General features: G+C 43.1%; 1 protein-coding gene across 2 annotated transcripts in view; it reads left to right on the top strand.

Moving 5' to 3' along the window:
• LRBA (LPS responsive beige-like anchor protein) overlaps positions 1-20493 on the top strand; it is a 1198938-nt gene that overhangs the window by 72047 nt on the left and 1106398 nt on the right. For both annotated transcript variants that reach the window (XM_082258080.1, XM_082258079.1), the window contains exons 3-7: positions 6849-6949; positions 9604-9699; positions 12469-12590; positions 14482-14608; positions 18856-18975. In XM_082258080.1, coding sequence (XP_082114206.1) covers positions 6849-6949; positions 9604-9699; positions 12469-12590; positions 14482-14608; positions 18856-18975 — 566 coding nt within the window. The remainder of the gene's footprint in view (positions 1-6848; positions 6950-9603; positions 9700-12468; positions 12591-14481; positions 14609-18855; positions 18976-20493) is intronic.

Raw genomic sequence — 20493 nt, 5'->3', positions numbered from 1 at the left:
AAAAAAAAAAGGGGGGGGGGTCTCTCCCCTTTAAAGGGGGAAGGAAAAATAGAATAGAGAAAAAGCTCCTCTAACACATGGTTTTCCTGTCACATCTGTGTCTAGGATAAGAAGCTTCAGATGTTCAGGCTTGTTGGTTGGCTTGGACAAGTTGCAATAATAAGTAATGTACCCAGCAGCTGATTTATAATTCTAAAACCACTCCCTACTGATGTTGTCCTATCTTGTTAGTGGTCTATTCGATTTATGTGTTATTCAATAATCCAAAAAACCTTTTTTTCTCTTACGTCCTCTGACAGACGCAGCTCTGGAATGTTTCTTCACTAATGGGTTATGTGTGCCCTCCTCAGGAGTATCTAGGCTTTCACTAGGAATGCTTTTTAGGGGCTGTCCTAAACGCATAACCCCAGACACACCTGCTCATAGAATCAGTTTCTTGCTGTCTAGCTTAGGAGTAGGACCTAGGTTCCTGCTGGGACTCCGGTCTCAGTTTTTTATTTTCTTTGAGAAATTGTTTGTTTTTATTTACTCACTATCGCTAGCTAATATCAGGGGGATCCTCCTGGTGAACTACAAGCGACAGCCAGGCTGAGTTTCAGGCTGAAGTTTTGCACTGGATAATCAGATGCTTACGGTCTCCGAGCCAGGCCAACGAGCGTGAGCAGGTTTTGGTCCACCCAGGCCTCGCCACGACAGAGCCCCGATAGATGGGGACGAGCCTGCGAACTGAAGTTTTCTCAGGGACGCATCAACCTGGAACGCCCTGAGTTGCAGCGTACCCCTCTTGGCTGGCGGCACCCCTACTCAGGGTGGGAGGCGGGCTGTATCGGAGCGGAGCCCCACGGTATGGTAAATGATACATGCCCCCTGTGTCCCTGGGACAGATGCCTGTGGGGGAGCTGTGGGCCCACTCCTGGTGATAAAAGAGCTGTGTTTTTTCCTCATAATATCCCTCTGGCCTGGTCCTTCCCTGCTCCCGCTGGGGGCGCTATAGCAGCAACTAACTCCTGGGGGAAGGGCTGTACTAATGTTATCTTGTTCTGGGGGGGGGGAGGTCCCCTGTAGTGGGTCCCCGTGTAGGTCTCATTCCCTGGGCTCTTGACCGTTGGTGCCGTTTTCGGCTGCCATTTTAAGTGTGGGCATTAAGCTGCATTCAAGTAAGGGCAGCAGCCATTTTCTTTGTTTCCCTGAGTGTTTGGTGCCATTTTCGGGAGCCATCTTAACTATGGGCAACCACGCTGTATGGGCGGCGCCATTTTCCCCTATTCATTTGTATTGGTGTTTTTTTACTTGCTACTGACAGAGCGGTTTTGGAGTTGGCTAGTATCAAGGGTTTATTTTTTAGTCCTAACATTCCTAGGACACACTTGGCTCCTATCAGGATACTGCTAGCATGAAAGGGTGACTCCGGCTAGAGCGCGGCTTAGCCGTGTAGAGCGCGGCTTAGTGGCGCAGACCGCAAATGAAACATTTTATAGGGCCAGTGTACCCAATTATGCTTAAATTGGAGTCCCAAAGTGAAATTTTCACATCTAAACTTATTTGTGCAGCTGGTCCATCCAGTTCACATTCTCTGGGGTCTCGGTCTGCAGCATTAGAAACTCTGGCGTCCAAAGTGGACCTTGTAATGAAGCAAGTTGCTACTCAAAGGCCAATGTCCTCTGATGCAGAGCCTGATTCAGAGCCATGGACAACGCACCCCCTGAGGGGTCCCTGTCCTCAGTCAAATAATGAGGAGGGTGAATCCTCCTCAGCTGCAGCGCGGGAACACGCTCTGGTGGAAGCACGGATTCGTTCAGTGAGGGAAACATTAAAACTGGGTGATAAACCCACTCAGTCAGGAAAGCAGGTTGTCTTCGGCTCCTGCAAAGCCCAGAAGTCGGGTCAGGTTTTTCCTTGTCCCCAGGATTTTCACGAAATTATGAATGAGCAATGGAGGCGCATTAAGCACATGCTGGTGGTGCCCAAGTATTTTTTGCGCCGCTATCCTTTTGCCGACTCGGTGTCCAATTGATGGACAGTGTTACCTATGGTGAGTCACATTGTTTACCGGTTGAATAAATCAACTGTGGTACCCGTGGAAGATTCCCCGGTGTTTAAAGACCCGGTGGAGAGGCGTAAGGAGGCACTTTCCCGCCATTTACACTTAGTGGCAGGTTCGCTGCTTAAACCTGTGTTCGCCTCCATCTTAGTTTCTCAGACGGTTATGGAATGGATCAAGGTGCTTAAGGGCAACCTGCAGGCTGAGTCGGTTCCTCCGACTTTGAACTCACGGATCAGATGGCCCAGGCCATGGTGTACCTAATATGATGTGCCCCTGGACAAGGCTCCTCTGGTTGCCAGAGTGTCTGCGGTGGAGCTCACATTGCGCCGCATGATATGGCTGAAGAGCTGGTCGGCGGACCAGGCCTTTAAAAATGCCGTGGCTGACCTTCCTTTTTGGGTGAATGTCGGTTTGGTGACTCCTTGGCTGAGTAAATCAAGGGCCTAACAGGGGGCAAGAGAATACTCTTCTCCCACAATCCTCAAAAAGTAAGGCACCTTGCAGTAAGCGGGGGTCTTCCTTCAAGGCTCACCGGGGGCTTCTTTGTGCCTAAGGGCGCGGGAAAAAGGCAAAACCGTTCAGAGCCTCCGGTGGACACAAGGCCTAAACAGAAGTCCAAGGCCGGGCAGTCCAGTACAACGGACAAGTGCTCCTCTGCATGAAGGGATGCTCTCGCCAGGTGGGGGGATGTGTGCATTACTTTCGAGGACCCTGGACTTCTCTGATTCCAGACAAATGGGTTCATGAATTGGTTTGTAAAGGGTACAAGATCAAATTCTGGTCTCGCCCAACAGACAGGTTCTTTTCATCATATCTCTGCCTGTCTCTGGATCGTTTGACCGATCTTAGGGAGGCAGTGCAGGATCTCCTTGCACAAGGCGTTATTGTCCCGGTTCCACAGCCGTACAGGTTTTGGGGTTTTTACTCAAACCGGTTTACGGTGCCCAGGAAGGAGGGCAAGGTGCATCCAATTCTGGACCTCAAATCGCTGAACCACTTTGTGGGGGTACAGACGTTTCAGATGAAATCCATCCAGTCCGTGGTGGCGTCTTTTCAACAAGGAGACTTTCTGACCTCCATCAATGCATATCTACACATCCCTATTTATGAGGGCCACCAACGGTATCTCCGTTTGGCGGTGGCGGAGGAGCACTATCATTTTGTGGCATTACCCTTTGGTCTAGCCTCCGCTCCCAGAGTCTTCACCAAGGTTTTGACCCCGGTGTTGGCTTTGCTCCGCAAGAATGGGATTGCAGGCCTCGGTTATCTGGAGGTCAGGATCCTGAAGGCCAACGATCTCTCCTCCCTGTGGACATATATAAGGGCCCTAGGGCTGATGGTGTCGGCCTTCGGGCGGTCCTGTTTTCCCAATTTCATACGAGACCTCTTCAAGCAGAAATTCTTGCCAAGTGGAACAGGGATCCGCAATCCTTGGATAGGATGTTTTGTCTAAGCAGTCTCACGAGGTCAGAGCTCTCGGGGTGGCTCCGGTCGCCTGCTCTGAACCAGGGCAGGTCCTTCCTTCCCGCTGTTGTGGATGGTGATCACAACGGATGCCAGCCTAATGGGCTGGGAGGAGTACTGGACACTCTTTGCATTCAAGGAACGTGGTCGAAGATGGAGTCGTCACTACCGATCAATGTCCTGGAGCTCAGGGTGATCAAGCTCTGCCTGCTCCATTGGGCACCTTGGTTACAGGCTCTCCCAGGTTGGGGTTCAGACCAACATTGCTACGGCCGTGGCTTACATCAATCACCAAGGGGGCACCAAGAGTGCTTGGGCGGCCAAGGAAGTGGCCGGGATTCTGACCTGGGCCGAGGCCCACGTTCCGGCTCTTTCTGCAGTTCACATCCCAGGGGTGGAGAACTGGCAGGTGGATTACCTGAGTCGTCAGACTTGTGATCAGGGGGAATGGTCCCTGCATCTGGAGGTCTTTTGCCTCCTGTGTGCCCAATGGGACTCCAGAGGGGGATCTGTTTGCATCTCGTCTAAACAGAAAAGTAGAGCGGTTTGTGGCCAGGGCTCGAGATCCTCTGGCCAATGCCACGTACGCACTGGTGGTGCCTTGGAGCTGTTATCGGCTGATCTATGCCTTTCCTCCGTTACAGCTGTTGTCTCGGTTCCTCCGCAGATTGGCGGTGGGGATGGTGCAAGTGATCCTAGTAGCGCCAGACTGGCCTCGCCGGTCTTGGTACGCAGGCGTGGTGAGGATTGCCGTTGAGCCTCCATGGCGGCTGCCTCTGAGAGAAGATCTGCTGTCTCAAGGACCGATCTTCCATCCTGCTTTATGGTCGCTGGCTTTTACGGCTTGGCGGTTGAAGGTCAGGTGTTGAGAGACAGAAGTCTCTCTGAGGCTGTCATTCCTACCTTTGTTGAGAGCTAGGAAGGCGACTTCCAGAAAGAATTCTCATTGTACCTGGAAGATGTATATTGCCTGGTGGGAGTCGAAGGGTTGCATCCTCGTTCCTTTACCATGGTGAGGGTCTTGTCTTTCCTACAGAAAGGTGTGGAGCAATGTTTGGCTTTGGGCACAATTAAAGGTCAGGTGTCGCCTTAGCCATTTATTTCCAACGTCCCTTAGCATATACGGTAACTCTTTAATTTGCACCTTTTATACAGGGGGTGCGTCATCTGGCTCTGCTGAGATGATCCCCTCTACCTCTGTGGGATCTGAATTTGGTTTTGTCAGTTCTACAATGGCCACCTTTTGAAAATATCAGAGACATTTCTCTGCCCTTATTTTCTCAAAGTTGCCTTTCTGGTGGCTATCACCTCTGCTCGCAGGGTGTCGGAATTGGCGGCTTTATCCTGTCGTTCATTGGGACAAGGTTGTTATGCGACCTAACCAATCTTTTCTACCTAAGGTGGTCCCGGCTTTCCACCTCAAGAAGATATCTGGTTGCCTTTGCCATGTGCGAAGCCCAAGCATCCCATAGAAATTGCCTTGCATTCACTGGATGATGTTTGGGCGATCAGGGTTTACCTGTCGGCCACGGAATCTTATTGCTCGTCTGATTCTTTGTCCTTCCAGAAGGATCTCGTAAAGGTTCGGCGGCGTCTGCTGCAACCATATCAAAATGGATCAGACAGACGATTGTTCAGGCCTATTCACTAAAAGGTCAGGTTCCTCCTTTCCCTGTGAGGGTGCATTCTACTAGAGCGCTGAGGGCCTCTTGGGCTTTTCACCATCGGGCATCGTGGCTCAAGTGTGTAAAGTGACGACTTTGTCGTCTGTACACACTTTTACAAAATTCTACAAGATTGATTCGGTGGCATCCTCGGATGCTTCCTTTGGCTACAAAGTTTTGCAGGCTGCTGTTTGCTGAAGAGAGTGAATGTTCTCTTTAAGGGGTGAATTTTGTTTTGGGGTAAGCTCCTGTTGGTGTTGGTTGAGCTTCTGTTGCCCTGTTGGCTACGTTATTTAGCCTTGTTAAAACGTTAACAGTCGTTGGTTGCATTCTTCCCACCCCTCATGCCTATAGTGCTATGGGACGTCCCATTAGTGAAGAAACATTCCAGAGCTGCGCCTGTCAGAGGATGTAAGAAAATTGAATTTTTGTAAGAACTTGCTGTCAAATGCTTTTCTCTGAGTCCTCTGACAGACGCAGCTCCCACCCCTCTGTTTTGGGGTTGGTTGTGTTTTCCTTCACTACTTTGCTACAGAACTGATTCTATGAGCAGGTGTGTCTTTTTTTATTAATTTTAGTCATTGATACACAGTGTTGTATGTGCACTTCACAGTGGATAATATATCACAATTGAATATTGTTTAAATGGTTTATTACAATTTATCTTCAGCATTAATTACTCATTCAAGGAGTGGGTACACGTTTGCACGTGCACTTTTTCTTGACCCTTCACTATTAAGGTTAGCGCAGTAAATATACCCGTCCCATATTTCCTGAGATCACTCCCTGTATAGTTAGTGATTTTTGAATACTTGCTGTTTCCCTACAGATATTGTAAATTATACACCTAGGCGCGAGTACATTCATTATTTAAATGATTGTAACGTTGTACAGTACACATGCAAGATGAGGCGCAATGATGTCACAAGCTACATCTCACACATGAGCAGTACAACAGTGCTGCGATCGCAGGAGATTTTATGCAATCTTTCAGATAAGGTACAAGATTGCCCGGAAGGCACTGCTAATGTTGGCTTTCAGGGGACATAAGCACAGCCGGAGCTATGTCATCAATGCTTTCTGGCAAACGAGGAACTGGGCACAAAAAAAAGCAACTTAATTGCATGCTGATGTGAAACTTGGTAAAAGTCTGCTGTAAAGATGAATAAAGTACAATTATTCTGTCTGCATAGCTTGTCTGATCAAAAGGATCCTACCCTGTCCAAGATGTTTATGTACACCAGATACAGTTGCAGCTTTTGGCAAGGTTTACAGCCTGTGGCCGAATCTTTCTTTTTCACTGGTCATGCTTGTGCAATAGGTCCTCATAGACATCTATGGGAGTGTCTCCTATGCATCCCTAGTATTTACTAAGACTGTCCCTTAGAGGTCTGTTAGGATCCAAAGCTAAGGTACTACCAGTGGCAAGGAAGATTTTTTTAATAGCAGGCAATATGTATAATGTATATGGAAGAAGACTTTGAAGTGCTCTGAGGTTTATATACATATTCTTCAGCTCAGTTAAAAATTAGAAAGATGGCAGTGAATTTCTAATCCCAAGCCTTATATAGTCGTTAATGATTTTTTTTGTTTAATGCACTTCTATGTTTCAAGCCTGTGTATTTTATTGCTTGTGTTACATTATGTTGACTGTACTGTATTTTCCTTCATTTCAGATCTGTTGGTGGACATGTTGGGGGTTTTGGCAAGCTATTGTCTTACTGTTCGTGAATTAAAATTGTTTTTTAGTAAGCTCCAAGGAGAAATGGGACAATGGGTAAGGATGCAGTTTATTTTTCCAATTTGTTTGAGCATCAAAAAATGAAACAAATTTTTACAGAGAGCAGTTTGTCATTTAAGCCCTAAGGGATGTACTAATTGAATGTCCCTACAACAGTCTTAAACCAGGCATACATTTACAATTTTCTTATTTAATTTCCTTTTAGTTTTTAAATATGTAGTGCAAGGGCCTGCCTGATTGCATACAGATTAAAAATGTGTTTAGGTTTGACCCCAATATATGGTTTGGATAAATCTAAATTGAAAATTGTACAACAAGGTTGGCTAGCCTGACGCAATCACAGTACATCAGTGTAGGTATAAGTAGATTTTCTATTAGTATGTTGTGATTTTCTTAAGAAAATAGAGCTTCTGATTGAAGAGTATTAAAGTGTTACTAAACCCACAATAGTAAAATAAATCAGTCTGTTTATTGAGTAAAGTATGCTTGTTATACGCATTCTGAAATCTAAGGGGCATTCCTGTCTTCTCTGATCCTCCCCTTCCTTTACTGTCCACAATCCATCTGCTGATGGTACAGATCGTTGGAGGCACTCTGCACATGCATAGTTTGTTGTGTATTGCTAGTCTTTTTTGGGGGGGAAGATGCATGTGATCAGCACTGGGCCAATAAGCACTGTCCAGAGGTTCAGGGTTCATGCAGCCTTATAGGACAGTCAGAGGAGAATGAAAGCTCCTCTTACAAGTGTTAACCAGTGCTTGGCTGGACACTGATTAGAAGTCATAAGACTGATATATACTACTGATGAAAAAAGGTTTTTAGCAGTTTGTATTTACTAAAATGATTGCATTTCCATGTTCCAAGTACTGTGGGAGACAAGATATAGAGAATGCAGGGTCCTGGGTTTACTAACACTTTATTGTTAAAACATGTGGAGCATTTTTAGTCTTATTTCTAATACAGTAAACTCCTATACGAATTTCTGGCTTCAGTTATGTATATGATGACATTGCTTTTTTTGAAGATGATTGTGTTTTGTGGTAGAGGATGGAAAACTATTGCATCTTTTTCTCACATGTGAATGCTAGATGGTAGATGTTGGTCAACTTGGGGGTTACGCCTTTACCAAAAACTGCCAGTGCAGGCAATAGGCGCCTGTTGATAAAAACAAACTGTGCAGCTTTGACTAAAGTTGAATAATGCACTTACTATGGGTGTAGGTTTTTTACCTGAAGCCAGGCAGAAAAACCTCCAGAGATGGCACCCCCCTGTCCAACCTTGTTGCCTGGATGTTTTTGTGACACTTCCAGCCCTTACTGACTTGCATCATCACGACGAAACCTGTTAAACCTCCACACATGCATGGTTCACCATCTCCTCATTTGCAGCAGCACTGAGCAGGCAGTAATGTTTTATAGCATCTTGGCAACATTCTAGCAAAAAACCATGACAAGGGTGGCATCTCTGGGAGTTTTTAGCCAGGTTTCAGGAGGTACATAAATGGCCTACACCTATAGCAAGGGCATTTTTTTGTTTTAGGATGTAGAATGGGTAGTTCCCATCCTACTTTGGAACACAGCACTGTGTATTGTATGTAGTTGAGGCTACATATAGTTTGCTCAGCTCTCACAGCCGCTGCATTACAGATAAGCCCCTGCTGCAGCTTCTCACCTTGGGAACTATTAGGGTTACTGTCTAATGGCTGGGAAAGAGGAGGCTGCCTGCATCAGACTGATGGCACAATCTCTTTCTAAGTCAGCATTTTCTAACCTTTTAACCCCAGCGGAACCCTTGAAAAAAAGTTCAGGTGTCGGGAAACCCCTGCTAAGATTAGTCCATCAGTTGTCATTTGAAAAATGCCCCTTAGGCTGGCCATACATGTTCAATTTTCTTGTACAAATTTCTGTTCGATTTACCACAAACCATATAATATGAGGTCAAAGCTAAACAACACTTTCATTTGTATCCAATTAGGCAGGCCTTTGTACTACATAGTGGAAGGTAAATTTAAAAAAATTTGAACAGAAAATTGAAAGTAAATTGTATAATGTATGGCCAGCCTTACATTGGAGGGAAGAATACCATCCTTACTGTTGGCTAAAAAGATCTTAAGATCTTTGATGTCATGCTACTGGTTCTGCCAAGTAAAAATGCACCTGGAACTGTGAAAGCACCATTAGATAAAACTTTAATTCACCACAGCTCGAGGGAACCCCTAGCAACCTCTGGAGGAATCCAAGGTTTACATGGACCCCCTAGTTGAGAGAGGGTGGTCTAGGTTATTATGTCAAATGACTGGAGCTCCAGTCAAGACAAGGTGAAGCTTATCTAGAAATTTGATGCTTTTTCTGTATGTTTTGTAAGGTCAGAAATAAATTCATGAAAATGTGTACAGTTACTGAAAGGTCCACTTTGTTTCTTAAATCCTCAAGCCATATACTTTGCTTACTCTGCTTTAAAGCAAAAAATATTGTGTCCTGGTGCAGGAAAATCCTCTAAATTGCTCTAGCATTTATACTGCTGTCTGCAAGTCTATGCTGTTTACTTTGCTAGTAGCTACACTTTAAAGGAAACATACAGTTGGTATTTTTCATAGGTTAGTTTTACACTGGAAGTGCAAGTGCAATTACTCCTTCAGAACTAAAACCTTCCTTTTGTTAATTCATTTTTTTTTTTTTCATCTGTCGTAGCCTCCACATGCAGTAAAGCTCTTGTCGGTGTTAAAGCACATGCCTCAGAAATATGGTCCTGATGCCTTTTTCAACTTCCCTGGAAAGAGTGCCGCGGTAAGTACTACAACATTGTGCTTTATTTCTTGCTTTTATTATTACATGCGTTTCTTAAAGGAACAAACTTGTTATATACTGCTCTATGCAGCACTTTAATTTAGGCTTTGTTAACACCATGCATTGCAGGAATGCACGCAAAATTGCTCCCTTGCCCACCGTACACAAAAACGAGCTGTTCCTTTTGCAGATGCGTGCTTGTGCCAATAATTCCGAATAACCCCACACATCTATCTTGCAAGCGTGCATTCATACTTGCCAGTAGTAAATCAACTTTAAAACAGGTCTTCACTGACCCTTGTACCTGCAGGCACTGTGGGGCAGTTCTCAAAGTTCACAGCAGAGCGCTGAAGCAATTCAAATCCTTTTCTCTGCAGCTTAACTCCCTACATTCCATCTTCCCATAGCACTTTCTCTGCGTATACACATTTTACATGTTTAAAGGCACTTTTGAGAGAAAGTAGCTGAACTACTGACAGAATAACTTGAACAACTTTTGAGCTTCTACTATCATCTTTTGAGGGTAAATTCCTCTACCGAAATTGCAGCTATGGTGGTTAGCGAGGGCTTGTTTTTGAAGGTCATCTGTTGCTTTTTTTTTTTTTTTAAATCAGTTAATTTTTATTGAGGGGGAAAAAAGTTTTTCTATACAAACCGCGAAAATCCAAACCTTTAAAACAGAAAAAACAATACATAACATCATATAACTTGAAGCATAAGCACCATTGTATAGCAAATATGTTAAGAGTCAATGCACGCTATCAGCTAGGAAATAACCAAAAAAGATGTAATACACAAGGCAAAATCGCCTATGTGCACCATGCTTTAAACAATGCCGGCTGCAAGAACACCTAATGGGATGCAATGACGTAGGTCATATTGTGGGAGTGGCCCAGAAGGACAATCCCTATATCAGCCATAGTTCCCCACCACAATCGTATACCTAATACCATCAACCTAATGCAATAGAATAGTGGTCCTAGGGTAAGTAAGGGGCACTATGGTCAACCAGTTAAACTACTACAGCAGGTAGAGGGGTGGTTCTCGACAAAGCCAAAGAGTGATGGATAGATCGGCTTCCATAAATAATAGCGAAATTAACAAAAACTGACTGCCTATCAGTGCTTCCACAGCAGTGTTAATTTTGGGAGCAAATTTCAATTTAGTTTTAGTCTTAGTTTTAGGACTAAAATGGCATTTTAGTTTTAGTCCCATTTTAGTCTTCTGCTAGTGTTTTAGTTAAAACTAATTTTAGTCATCTAAATGGGCATGGTCAGGTCAGAAAGGAGGCCTGTAATGCTGCTGCCTGCAGTGAGTGCACACAGTGCTGCTCAGAGTGCTGGATGGGGGGTCTCAGGTTTAACGGTGGTCTCTTGGTCTGACTCTGAACTGAGTTCTTGAACAGGATGGGCCAGGCGGGCCTTAGCGGCCTATATGCACCCACACAGTCCTGGATGGATGGCGGAATCGGATGCCAGTGGTGATTGGTGAGTGGTCTGAGGGGACTCAGGGAGGCAGTAATAGCTGGCCTGGCTGTTCACTCACAGTGGGTGCTCTGCTCTGGATGTGGTGGTGGCTGGGTGCCAGTGCCGTGTGAGGAGTCAGGCCTGGCACGTCTGGCTGTAGTGCTGCAGTGCTCTGGTGAGGTCAGGTGACTGGTCTCGAGTCAACTCTCTTGAAGTAGTCCACTCCTCACGTCGGACGTCACGGGTCACGCCACGCCAGACGCCACACAGGCGGAGCTCCGTGAAAGCCGGAAGTTGGGTAAACGTCCCTGCCTCACATTCTTGTTTAGTTTTTGCTCGTTGACGAAAACGGATTTGATTTTCGTCATAGTTGATGCTAGATGCTATACTTTGTCTCGTTTTCGTCAGTTGAAAAATGCCGGTGACGAAAGCGGTGACGAAAACTTTTTCGTTGAAGAAATTAACACTGCTGTAAACTCCATTGGCTCTAATGTCATTGCACATATTACCTGAATATATTACTAACATTAAATATTAGGGAAAAATATAAGAAAAGCCTTTTTCTTAATTGTTTAGTTTTCAGCAGCTTAGTAGATGCTCCTTACTTATGCGTATGCGGTGGTGCAATACTTGTTTAAACTTTAATGTGCTATTATTACATGCTCTGGATGGAATTGTGTTGCCGATATAGAAATGGCCAGCAGAGGAGTGTTTAATTTTGATGTCAATTTTTTATTTAGTTTTAGTTCTAGTCTTATGACTAAATCGCCATTTTTAGTTTTAGTCGTATTTTAGTCATCTGAATTGTTTTAGTCATATTTTAGTCAACTAAAATTGTGTTAATTTAGTCGATGAAAACGCTTTAGTCGACGAAATTAACACTGTTCCACAGTGCATAATTAGCAGGAAAAAAGGTAGCACTGTCACTTCAAAGTTGGTGCCTGATCCCCCCCCCCCCCCCAGTTAATGTACAATAACCACTCATGCTGTCGTGATCAAGAGGATGTGACTACTCTACCCAAGATCCTATTGGAGACCAAGTGAACAGGGGCCAAGCCAGGTACATTAAGCCATTCTGCCCAAATGCGCTCAAATTTGTGGGTTCCCCCTATGTTTGTAAGGAAGGTTTTCTCTCGACAGTATTGCACATCTGTTGCTTTTATAGGATGTTTAAACATTTCAGTATCCAAAGCTAGGTTACAGATTTGCTTTAAAACTAAGAGAATGATTGAAAGTGTATTTTGTGTTCTTGCAGTTTAATTGTAAAATAGAATTTAATCTAAATCTGCATTTTTATGTTTAGGCCATTGCTTTGCCTCCAATTGCTAAATGGCCATACCAGAATGGCTTCACTTTTCACACATGGCTAAGAATGGATCCAGTAAACAATATAAACGTTGACACAGCAAAGCCCTATTTGTATTGGTAAGTCTTACAAGGGCACACTTTTGAAGGAATATGCGCACGGTTTTAAAAAAGCAACTTTGCCATTGTCTTTATAATCTCTTTAAATCTGCTACTTCTGGGACTTTTAAGGTGCTAGTTCACATGTATAATGACCAGATTCTAATCTATTCATTTTATTCAAATTATTTAAAAGTTATTTAGTTTAAAATACATATACAAGAAGAGTCTCATTAAGTCTGTTTTAGTGCTAAACAAATCAAGAATACAACAAAATCAAGTATCAAAAATGTTTTTCTTCCCCTTCACATGTATCTTGGTAAAACACACCCTTAAACTGTACAAAAATATGTTGGTAGGACTGAGCTATGGACTAAGGATTGGAGACCTCGATCTCACTAAACTCCTCCCCCCGGGAGGTGAGCAATTAGTTTGCATCAGTAGTGATGACCAAATTGAGGGGGTCTCGATATTAAAATGTCTTCTGTTAATTACAATCCGTTATATTTGGTTGTCTTAACACTCCAATCACAGTCTCAACAGGCTCCAGAGTAATATATATTGTAGATTCCAAAAAGTAAATATTCCTGTATAAGAAACTTGTCTGTATAGGATACTGAGACCTTGAATCAAACATCCCCCACTGTGGTGAGGCCCCTACCGAAGAGATCTCCCCTGAGCCCAATGCCTGGGGAAGGTTGCCTCTCCCCTTATTCCTCTTGTTAACGAGAATAAGGGGAGAGGTAACCTTCCCCAGTTTCAAAAGGAGAAAGGAGGTTGGGACTTTAAATGAGGTATGTACAAAACAGTTGGTAATTAATAAGTGTGGGGACACATTAATAGATCATATGTGTGTGTGTGTGTGTGTGTATGTATGTGTATGTATGTATATATATATATATATATATATATATATATATATATATATATATATATATATATATATGTATGTGTGTGTGGAATCCTACGACAATGCATCCAAAAACTAATGCTGTTGAGAGCAATTTTATTGGACAGCCTCATCAACAGAATGTAAAAAAAAATCCTATTTACAATAATTCATGTGATAAAAACATTTGGTAAATGATTCAATAGAGTCATAACACACTATGACAAGTGGATATTGGATTAAGAGCCGATAGTGTGAATAGATTAAAATAAGACCATACAACAGAGTTCATGACTGACGAGATTCATGTATAAAATATCAAACCTATAAACGCATAGTTGTAATACATTAATTGCGTCTTACAAGGCTTGACGCTCAGGAGAAGGTGAAATGTGCATAAACATCAGCTCTCACAGGTCAACATGTAGTGCTATTGACAGAGGACCGTTTGGGAATGTCTTCATCGGGAACTGTGGGGGACTGCTGCCAGCGAACGTCAAGGCACATATGAGAGAACCTCACAATAAGCGCAAATCTCTATTGTGTGGTCAATGGTAGCATAATCCACAATTTCAAAGGGGGGTCTAATTAGGAATGGTGTATCCATATCCCAAGGTATTGTGCAAAATGTTGCAAAGTGTTTTTCATAGGATCAATCATGCTTGGCAAATTGTTTGGAGATAAGTTGAGATCATTTATGCTTGGCGATCTACTGTGTGGAAAATTCTTAGTGGATCTCTTCTGCTCTGGATATGTCTTATGACTAAAGACCTGGCTTTGCATATATTGCCTATAAAGAGCTTCAGCAAAATATTACATCAGGACAAATCAAAGCACCGATAATTATTTGCCAACTGAGGAACCGCCTGGACTTCCCAATTCCAGCAAGCTTTACATTATGTGTTTGGATTGGTTGTAATATTTGTCATTCCACTGCTGCCATGTTTCATATTTATTTATTTATTTTTTTCTTAGAAGTTTGAGATTATTTGCAGCATATTTACATTAACACCCCCTTTGTAGTTTCAGAACAAACAAAGGACTTGGTTATTCTGCCCATTTTGTTGGTGGCTGCCTTGTCATCACATCCATTAAGTCCAAGGGAAAAGGTTTCCAGCATTGTGTGAAGTATGACTTCAAGCCACAGAAGGTGTGTAAAGGAGTTTCTTGATGGTCTGTTTTTGCCCTTTCCAACTTCTCTAGCCTTTTATTAGGTCTTCAATTTAATTGTTCAGTCTCCTTTTAATTACAAACAATGAATGTTTTGTATATCATTCAGATATCCTCTTTTGCAGCTGGCGATTTCCTGCACCATAAGCACAATCATAGTGGCAGTTTAGCTGCTTGATTGTTCTTTCAGGTCCCCTACCGCCACCCTCCGGTGCTTCTACCTGCTCGCCCGTGCAATCCGCAAGTCAGAAAAGGAATCCGCCGGCGGCAGAAGTTCACCATGGAGAATACTGAGGACCAAATGGTCCCCGGCAATCTCTCAGAGGCCCGGGCGCGAGATTGACTGGTTACAACTGGAAAGGCCGAGATTGTGGTGTTTATTTTTTTTTAGCTTAGTCTTTCCAGCCTAGAGTAGAGATGTGGGGTCTCTACAATAAAAAAATTAGTTTTTTTAAAGTGTGGCGCACCCACATATGTAAACAGCGTTCAAACCACACATGAGATATCGCCGCGAATGTTAGCGCGAAAGCAGCAATTCTAGCCCAACACCTCCTCTAACTCTAAATTGGTAACCTGTAAAAAATTTTAAAGCGTCGCCTATGGGGATTAAGTACCGAAGTTTGGCACCATTCCATGAGTGTGCGCAATTTTAAAGCGCGACATGTTGGGTCTCTTTTTACTCGGCGTAACAGCATCTTTCACATTATGCAAAAAAATTGGGCTAACTTAAGTGTTTTGACTTTTTTTTTTTTTTTTTTAATTCATGAAACCGCATTTAAAAAAAAAAAAAAAAAAGTGTTTGAAAAATTTCTACGCAAATACTGTGTGACAAAGTTGCAACGACCGCCATTTCTTTCCCTAGGGTGTTTGCTAAAAAAAAAAAAAAAAATATATATATATATATATATATATATATATATATATATATATATATATATATATATATTATATAATGTTTGGGAGTTCTGAGTAATTTTTCTAGCATAAAAATGATTTTTACATGTAGGAGAGGAGTGCCAGAATAGGTTAAGGAGTTTGTCTGGCTTTAGAGTAGCCACAGACAGATGCAGCCCTCAGTAGAGCTTGCCATACATAAATCATACTGGCTGAATGTTGAGCTTCTCATGAACCAGCTTGTTTTGAAAACTTTAGTTCAGTCAGTGCTGTAGCCAATAGGCTGCAGCACTGATCAGTGTATTCTGAAAGTGGAGAAGTCCAGCGGACTCTTCCTGCTGTCAGAATACAATAACACAGTGGGGAATATTCCCACATCCACATTGAACATGTGGATAAGAAAATCTGTTAAGTTTTTTTTTTTTTACGCTGGCCGACCAAAAAGAAACGCTGAATAATATATGGCCAGCTTAAAAGATAAAATAAACAAATGCACATCTTTTTGCATGTAAAAAAATGCACATTTATTATTAATGTGCCTGTAAAGCATTGTGCTGGCGATTAGCAGATCATGGGTGCAATGCAGGGATCTTGCAGACTGTCATTATAAGCGGTCTGCTCACACCTGGTATGAGCAGGCAGTTAAGCAATGACACGAAGCATCGATGAACTAGCTAGAACACTCAGGAAGTGCCCTGGTAGTTCATTGAGAACTACAAGCCCACAACTGCTAAGGCTTGTCGGTACTTGTAGTTCCCCATTCACAGAGCTGAGAACACAAATTGTGACAACAGGCTCAGGAAGATGGTCTGTTGGAGTGCAGGGGCAGCTGTAACATACTATTATACCGTGAATACAGGTGTAACATGTAATATGTTCTAAAAAGTGAACCTATCCTTTTAAGAGTGATGGGTAAGGAATTTATTCATCAACCTACTCCTTTTATAGATCATGAAGGTCCCAAATTGGCTATCGGAGCCTATGAACATTTTTTCACTTGTTTAAATTGGTGTATAGAAAATGAGCCTTGATCTCTGCCGTTAATAGCTTGTGAGTGGGGCTTCAGCATGCATCCCCTTGCCTGCGCTAAAGTGACTTCTTATATGTAACAAGAAATAAATGTGCATACATGGAAGGAATGCCAGACCAAAAGATAAGAGTCCATTTGCATTCATTGGTGTTGTGGTGTCAAAGGAACTCCTTCATCAGGGCTACAACAAAACAAAATCATGTAATGTAATTGTCAATGATAAAATCAGGAGCCTACCAATCCTAAAACATCATGGATAATAAACGTGTACTGAATATTCTGAATTTTATCAGTCAGTTTTACTACATTATATTATGTCTTGTTGTGGGGGTACCCACTGGAGGGTAGCCTTGCCTGTTGTGAGAAGCCTAACCTGAGCGAGCGGGCTCTTCAAATGTTTTTTCCCTCGCACTACTTTTTATAAACTTACCGGTATATCATTATATGTTAATAACAAAAATTAGTTGCACTGTATGTGATCAGAACATTAAATTAGTAATCAAATGTCCATAGAGTCAATTGAAGGGCTGGATGAAAAGATGTAACTGTAGGTATCCGTGTGGATTTAAGGCTTACCAGAAATCAATAAAAAGTATGCCAGATGATATCCTAAACATCCAATGGAAACCCGGGAACAACTGTCCAAATGGATACGCAGAATCCCGGAAGGCCACCGCAATGGAGTTTAGATGAGGAAAAAAATGAAACACGCCATAGCGTAAAACCAAAACAACTAGTGAAAACAAACTAGTGCACTCACAATGTGAGACTATCCCCAACCATAAATTTAAAGTGATAGGGTGTTGAATGAATACTCCTTACCAGAGTAAAATATAAATCAATGAATTCTGTGACAAACCACACAAAATTCCAGGTGATAGAGTGAAATATAAATGAAACTCCCACCATCAAAAGGAATTGATAAAATACTCCGTACCGAATATAAATAGTAAAAAGCTGAACTGTGGACATGCAGGAAAAAGGGCACCTCCACCGATATAAATGCTCCTTACCAGATAATAATAAGAGGACTAGTGATAAATAATCCAAAAGAATTCCTGATGGATGATAAATCTGTGGAGACTCAGGGGTAAGCAGGATGCAGGCAAAGATTTAACCATATAGAATAAAGAAAAGCGCCATAGCATAAAATCCCACAGATTTATCCAATATAAAAGGAAACACACTTACAAATGTAGATTAAAAATTGCGGGGGGGAGATGTAAGCAGCCGCCAGTCGGACGGCTCCGCTCGCCCGTACTTCCTAGACGCTTGTGAGGGCGAGCGGAGCCGTCCGGCCGGCGGCTGCTTACATCTCTCCCCCGCAATTCTATATGGTTGAATCTTTGCCTGCATCCTGCTTACCCCTGAGTCTCCATTTGCTGGCACCCGAGGTCCGGTCGTCTGCATTGATCCAATCCATCACATTATCAGACCACTTGCATGAATTCATTGTCATCTGGTAAGGAGATTTAATATAGGTGGTGGTGTCACGGGTTTATCATCTATCAGGAATTCTTTTGGATTATTTATCACTAGTCCTCTTATCATTATTATCTGGTAAGGAGCATTTATATCGGTGGAGGTGCCATTTTTCCTGCATGTTCACAGTTCAGCTTTTTACCATTTTTATATTCGGTAAGGAGTATTTTATCAATTCCTTTTGATGGTGGAAGTTTCATTTATTTTTCACTCTTATCACCTGGAATTTTGTGCGGATTGTCACAGAATTCATAGATTTATATTTTACTCTGGTAAGGAGTATTTATTCAGCACCCTATCACTTTAAATTTATGGTTGGTGATAGTCTCACATTGTGAGTGCACTAGTTTGTTTTCACTAGTTGTTTTGGTTTTACGCTATGGCGTTTCATTTTTTTCCTCATCTAAACTCCATTGCGGTGGCCTTCCGAGATTCTGCGTATCCATTTGGACAATTGTTCCCAGGTTTCCATTGGATGTTTATGATATCATCTGGCAAACTTTTTATTGATTTCTGGTAAGCCTTCAATCCACACGGATACCTACAGTTACATCTTTTCATCCAGCCCTGCAATGGACTCTATGGACATTTTGATTACTAATTTAATGTTCTGATCAAATACAGTGCAACTAATTTTTGTTATGGTCTTTTGGGGTGTTGGTCACACTTGAAGTCGCGGCCCTACATATATTTTTTGGTTGCACTAGCGCAGTTGTTTGTTTTTGTTTTATATCATTATATGTAATGGCACATACGTTGGGAATCTATAGTGTAATTTATTATGAATTGGCTTTATCTGACTTTTTTTTTTTTTTTTTCAGTGGTACATGGTATCAATTGTCCACATCTATAATCGATGGAAGAACAGTGAATTGCGCTGTTATGTCAATGGAGAATTAGCTTCATATGGCGAGATAACCTGGTTTGTCAACACAAGTGATGTGAGTATATTGTCTTTGTAATTATAACATATGGGTTATATAGGCCCCCTATAGGTGAAGGACACTGGCAACTAATCAGAATTGATGACCCCCCTCCCACACAGGAAGTACCTCTGTTTTGTAGCAAACAATAAAAGATCCCATAGAAGAACCTCTGTGTCCCGTGATGTACTCAGAGCCATAATTATATCATATGGGACGTCCCAAAGCAATGCATCTGAGGGGAGGGGGACACCAAAAAATACCGCCATCTGACCCTTAACAGAACGATTACACCGCCACCTGCAGTACACTGTGGCAAAAAGCAGACTCCTCCTGGGTCCCAATATCCACTCTATAGAAACGAGTGCATGTATCCACCGATGACCAGGTCGCAGCCTTGCAAATCTGAGCCATTAAGGCTTGATGGCGATGTACCCAAGAGGTACCTACTCCTCTGTTAGAATGTGCCTTTACAGGAAAAGGTGGAACCTTTCCTACTAAGCCATACGCCTGGGTAATAACCAGGGCCGGACTGGCCTACTGGAATACCAGGAAATTTCCCAGTAGGCCGCTGGCCTTGGGGCCGCTTCGAGATGTGGCCAGCCCACTTCACTCGATTCTTTGTTATGCTGCCAGCTGCGGTGAGCGGATCTCCTGACTTTACCCTGACAGCATGACGGCAGCATCCGATCCCTCCCTTCCTACTCTCTCCCACACAGACACCATCCAGCATCGCAGCAGGCATCACTGGACACTGACTGAGTAAGCTGCCCTGTTGTAGACAGCCAGGTAAGGGGGGGGGGGTAGACCTTGTGTATTGCATTTAGGGGGGAAATATCAGCATTGTATTAGTGCCCTTACATACAATGCTGATTCCCCCCCCCCCCCCCCAACACAATGCTTGTCCACCCCGGGCCCCCTCCCCCCCCCCCCCCCCCCCAAACCGCACTGTATTAGGGGGTGAGGGTGATCAGCATTGTATTAGGGGAAGGGGACTGGGGGCACCATTGTATTAGGGGGAGGGGGGGATCAGCATTGTATTAGGGCCCCGAATACAATGCTAACCCCCCCGCCCCCTCCCCCCTAATACAATGCTGATCCCCCCCCCCCAAATTTAGGGGGAGGGAGGAAACAGCATTGTATTAGGGGGTGAGGGGGATCAGCATTGTATTAAGGGGAGGTGGGATCAGCATTGTATTAGAGGGAGGGGGGTAAGCATTGTATTATTGGGAGGGTGCTGGGGGAACAGCATTGTATTAGGGGGATGATTGTGAGTAGAGCCTTATAGGAAGAATCAGAAACGTCATCTTAAAACAGATCAAATCATCATTGCATTTTTCTTCCACAGTTTGCGAAAAGCTTCTTATGCTCATTTAATTTATCTTCAGTCGTTTTATTTATAGTAGTGAAATGCCTTGTCTTGTATGGTTCAGATCCTGGACAATATTCTTCATCTGCGCGTCTTTTTTATTTTTTTGTGACCAGTTTGATCATTTTTAAATCTGCATATATGGACAAATTTGCACTTTTAGGAGT

The sequence above is a fragment of the Pelophylax lessonae genome, assembly GCF_965119305.1.
Source record: "Pelophylax lessonae genome assembly, chromosome: 1".
Lineage (NCBI taxonomy): Eukaryota > Metazoa > Chordata > Amphibia > Anura > Ranidae > Pelophylax > Pelophylax lessonae.
The sequence above is the reverse complement of the archived record's forward strand: the minus strand, read 5'-3'. Positions and strand labels throughout refer to the sequence as shown.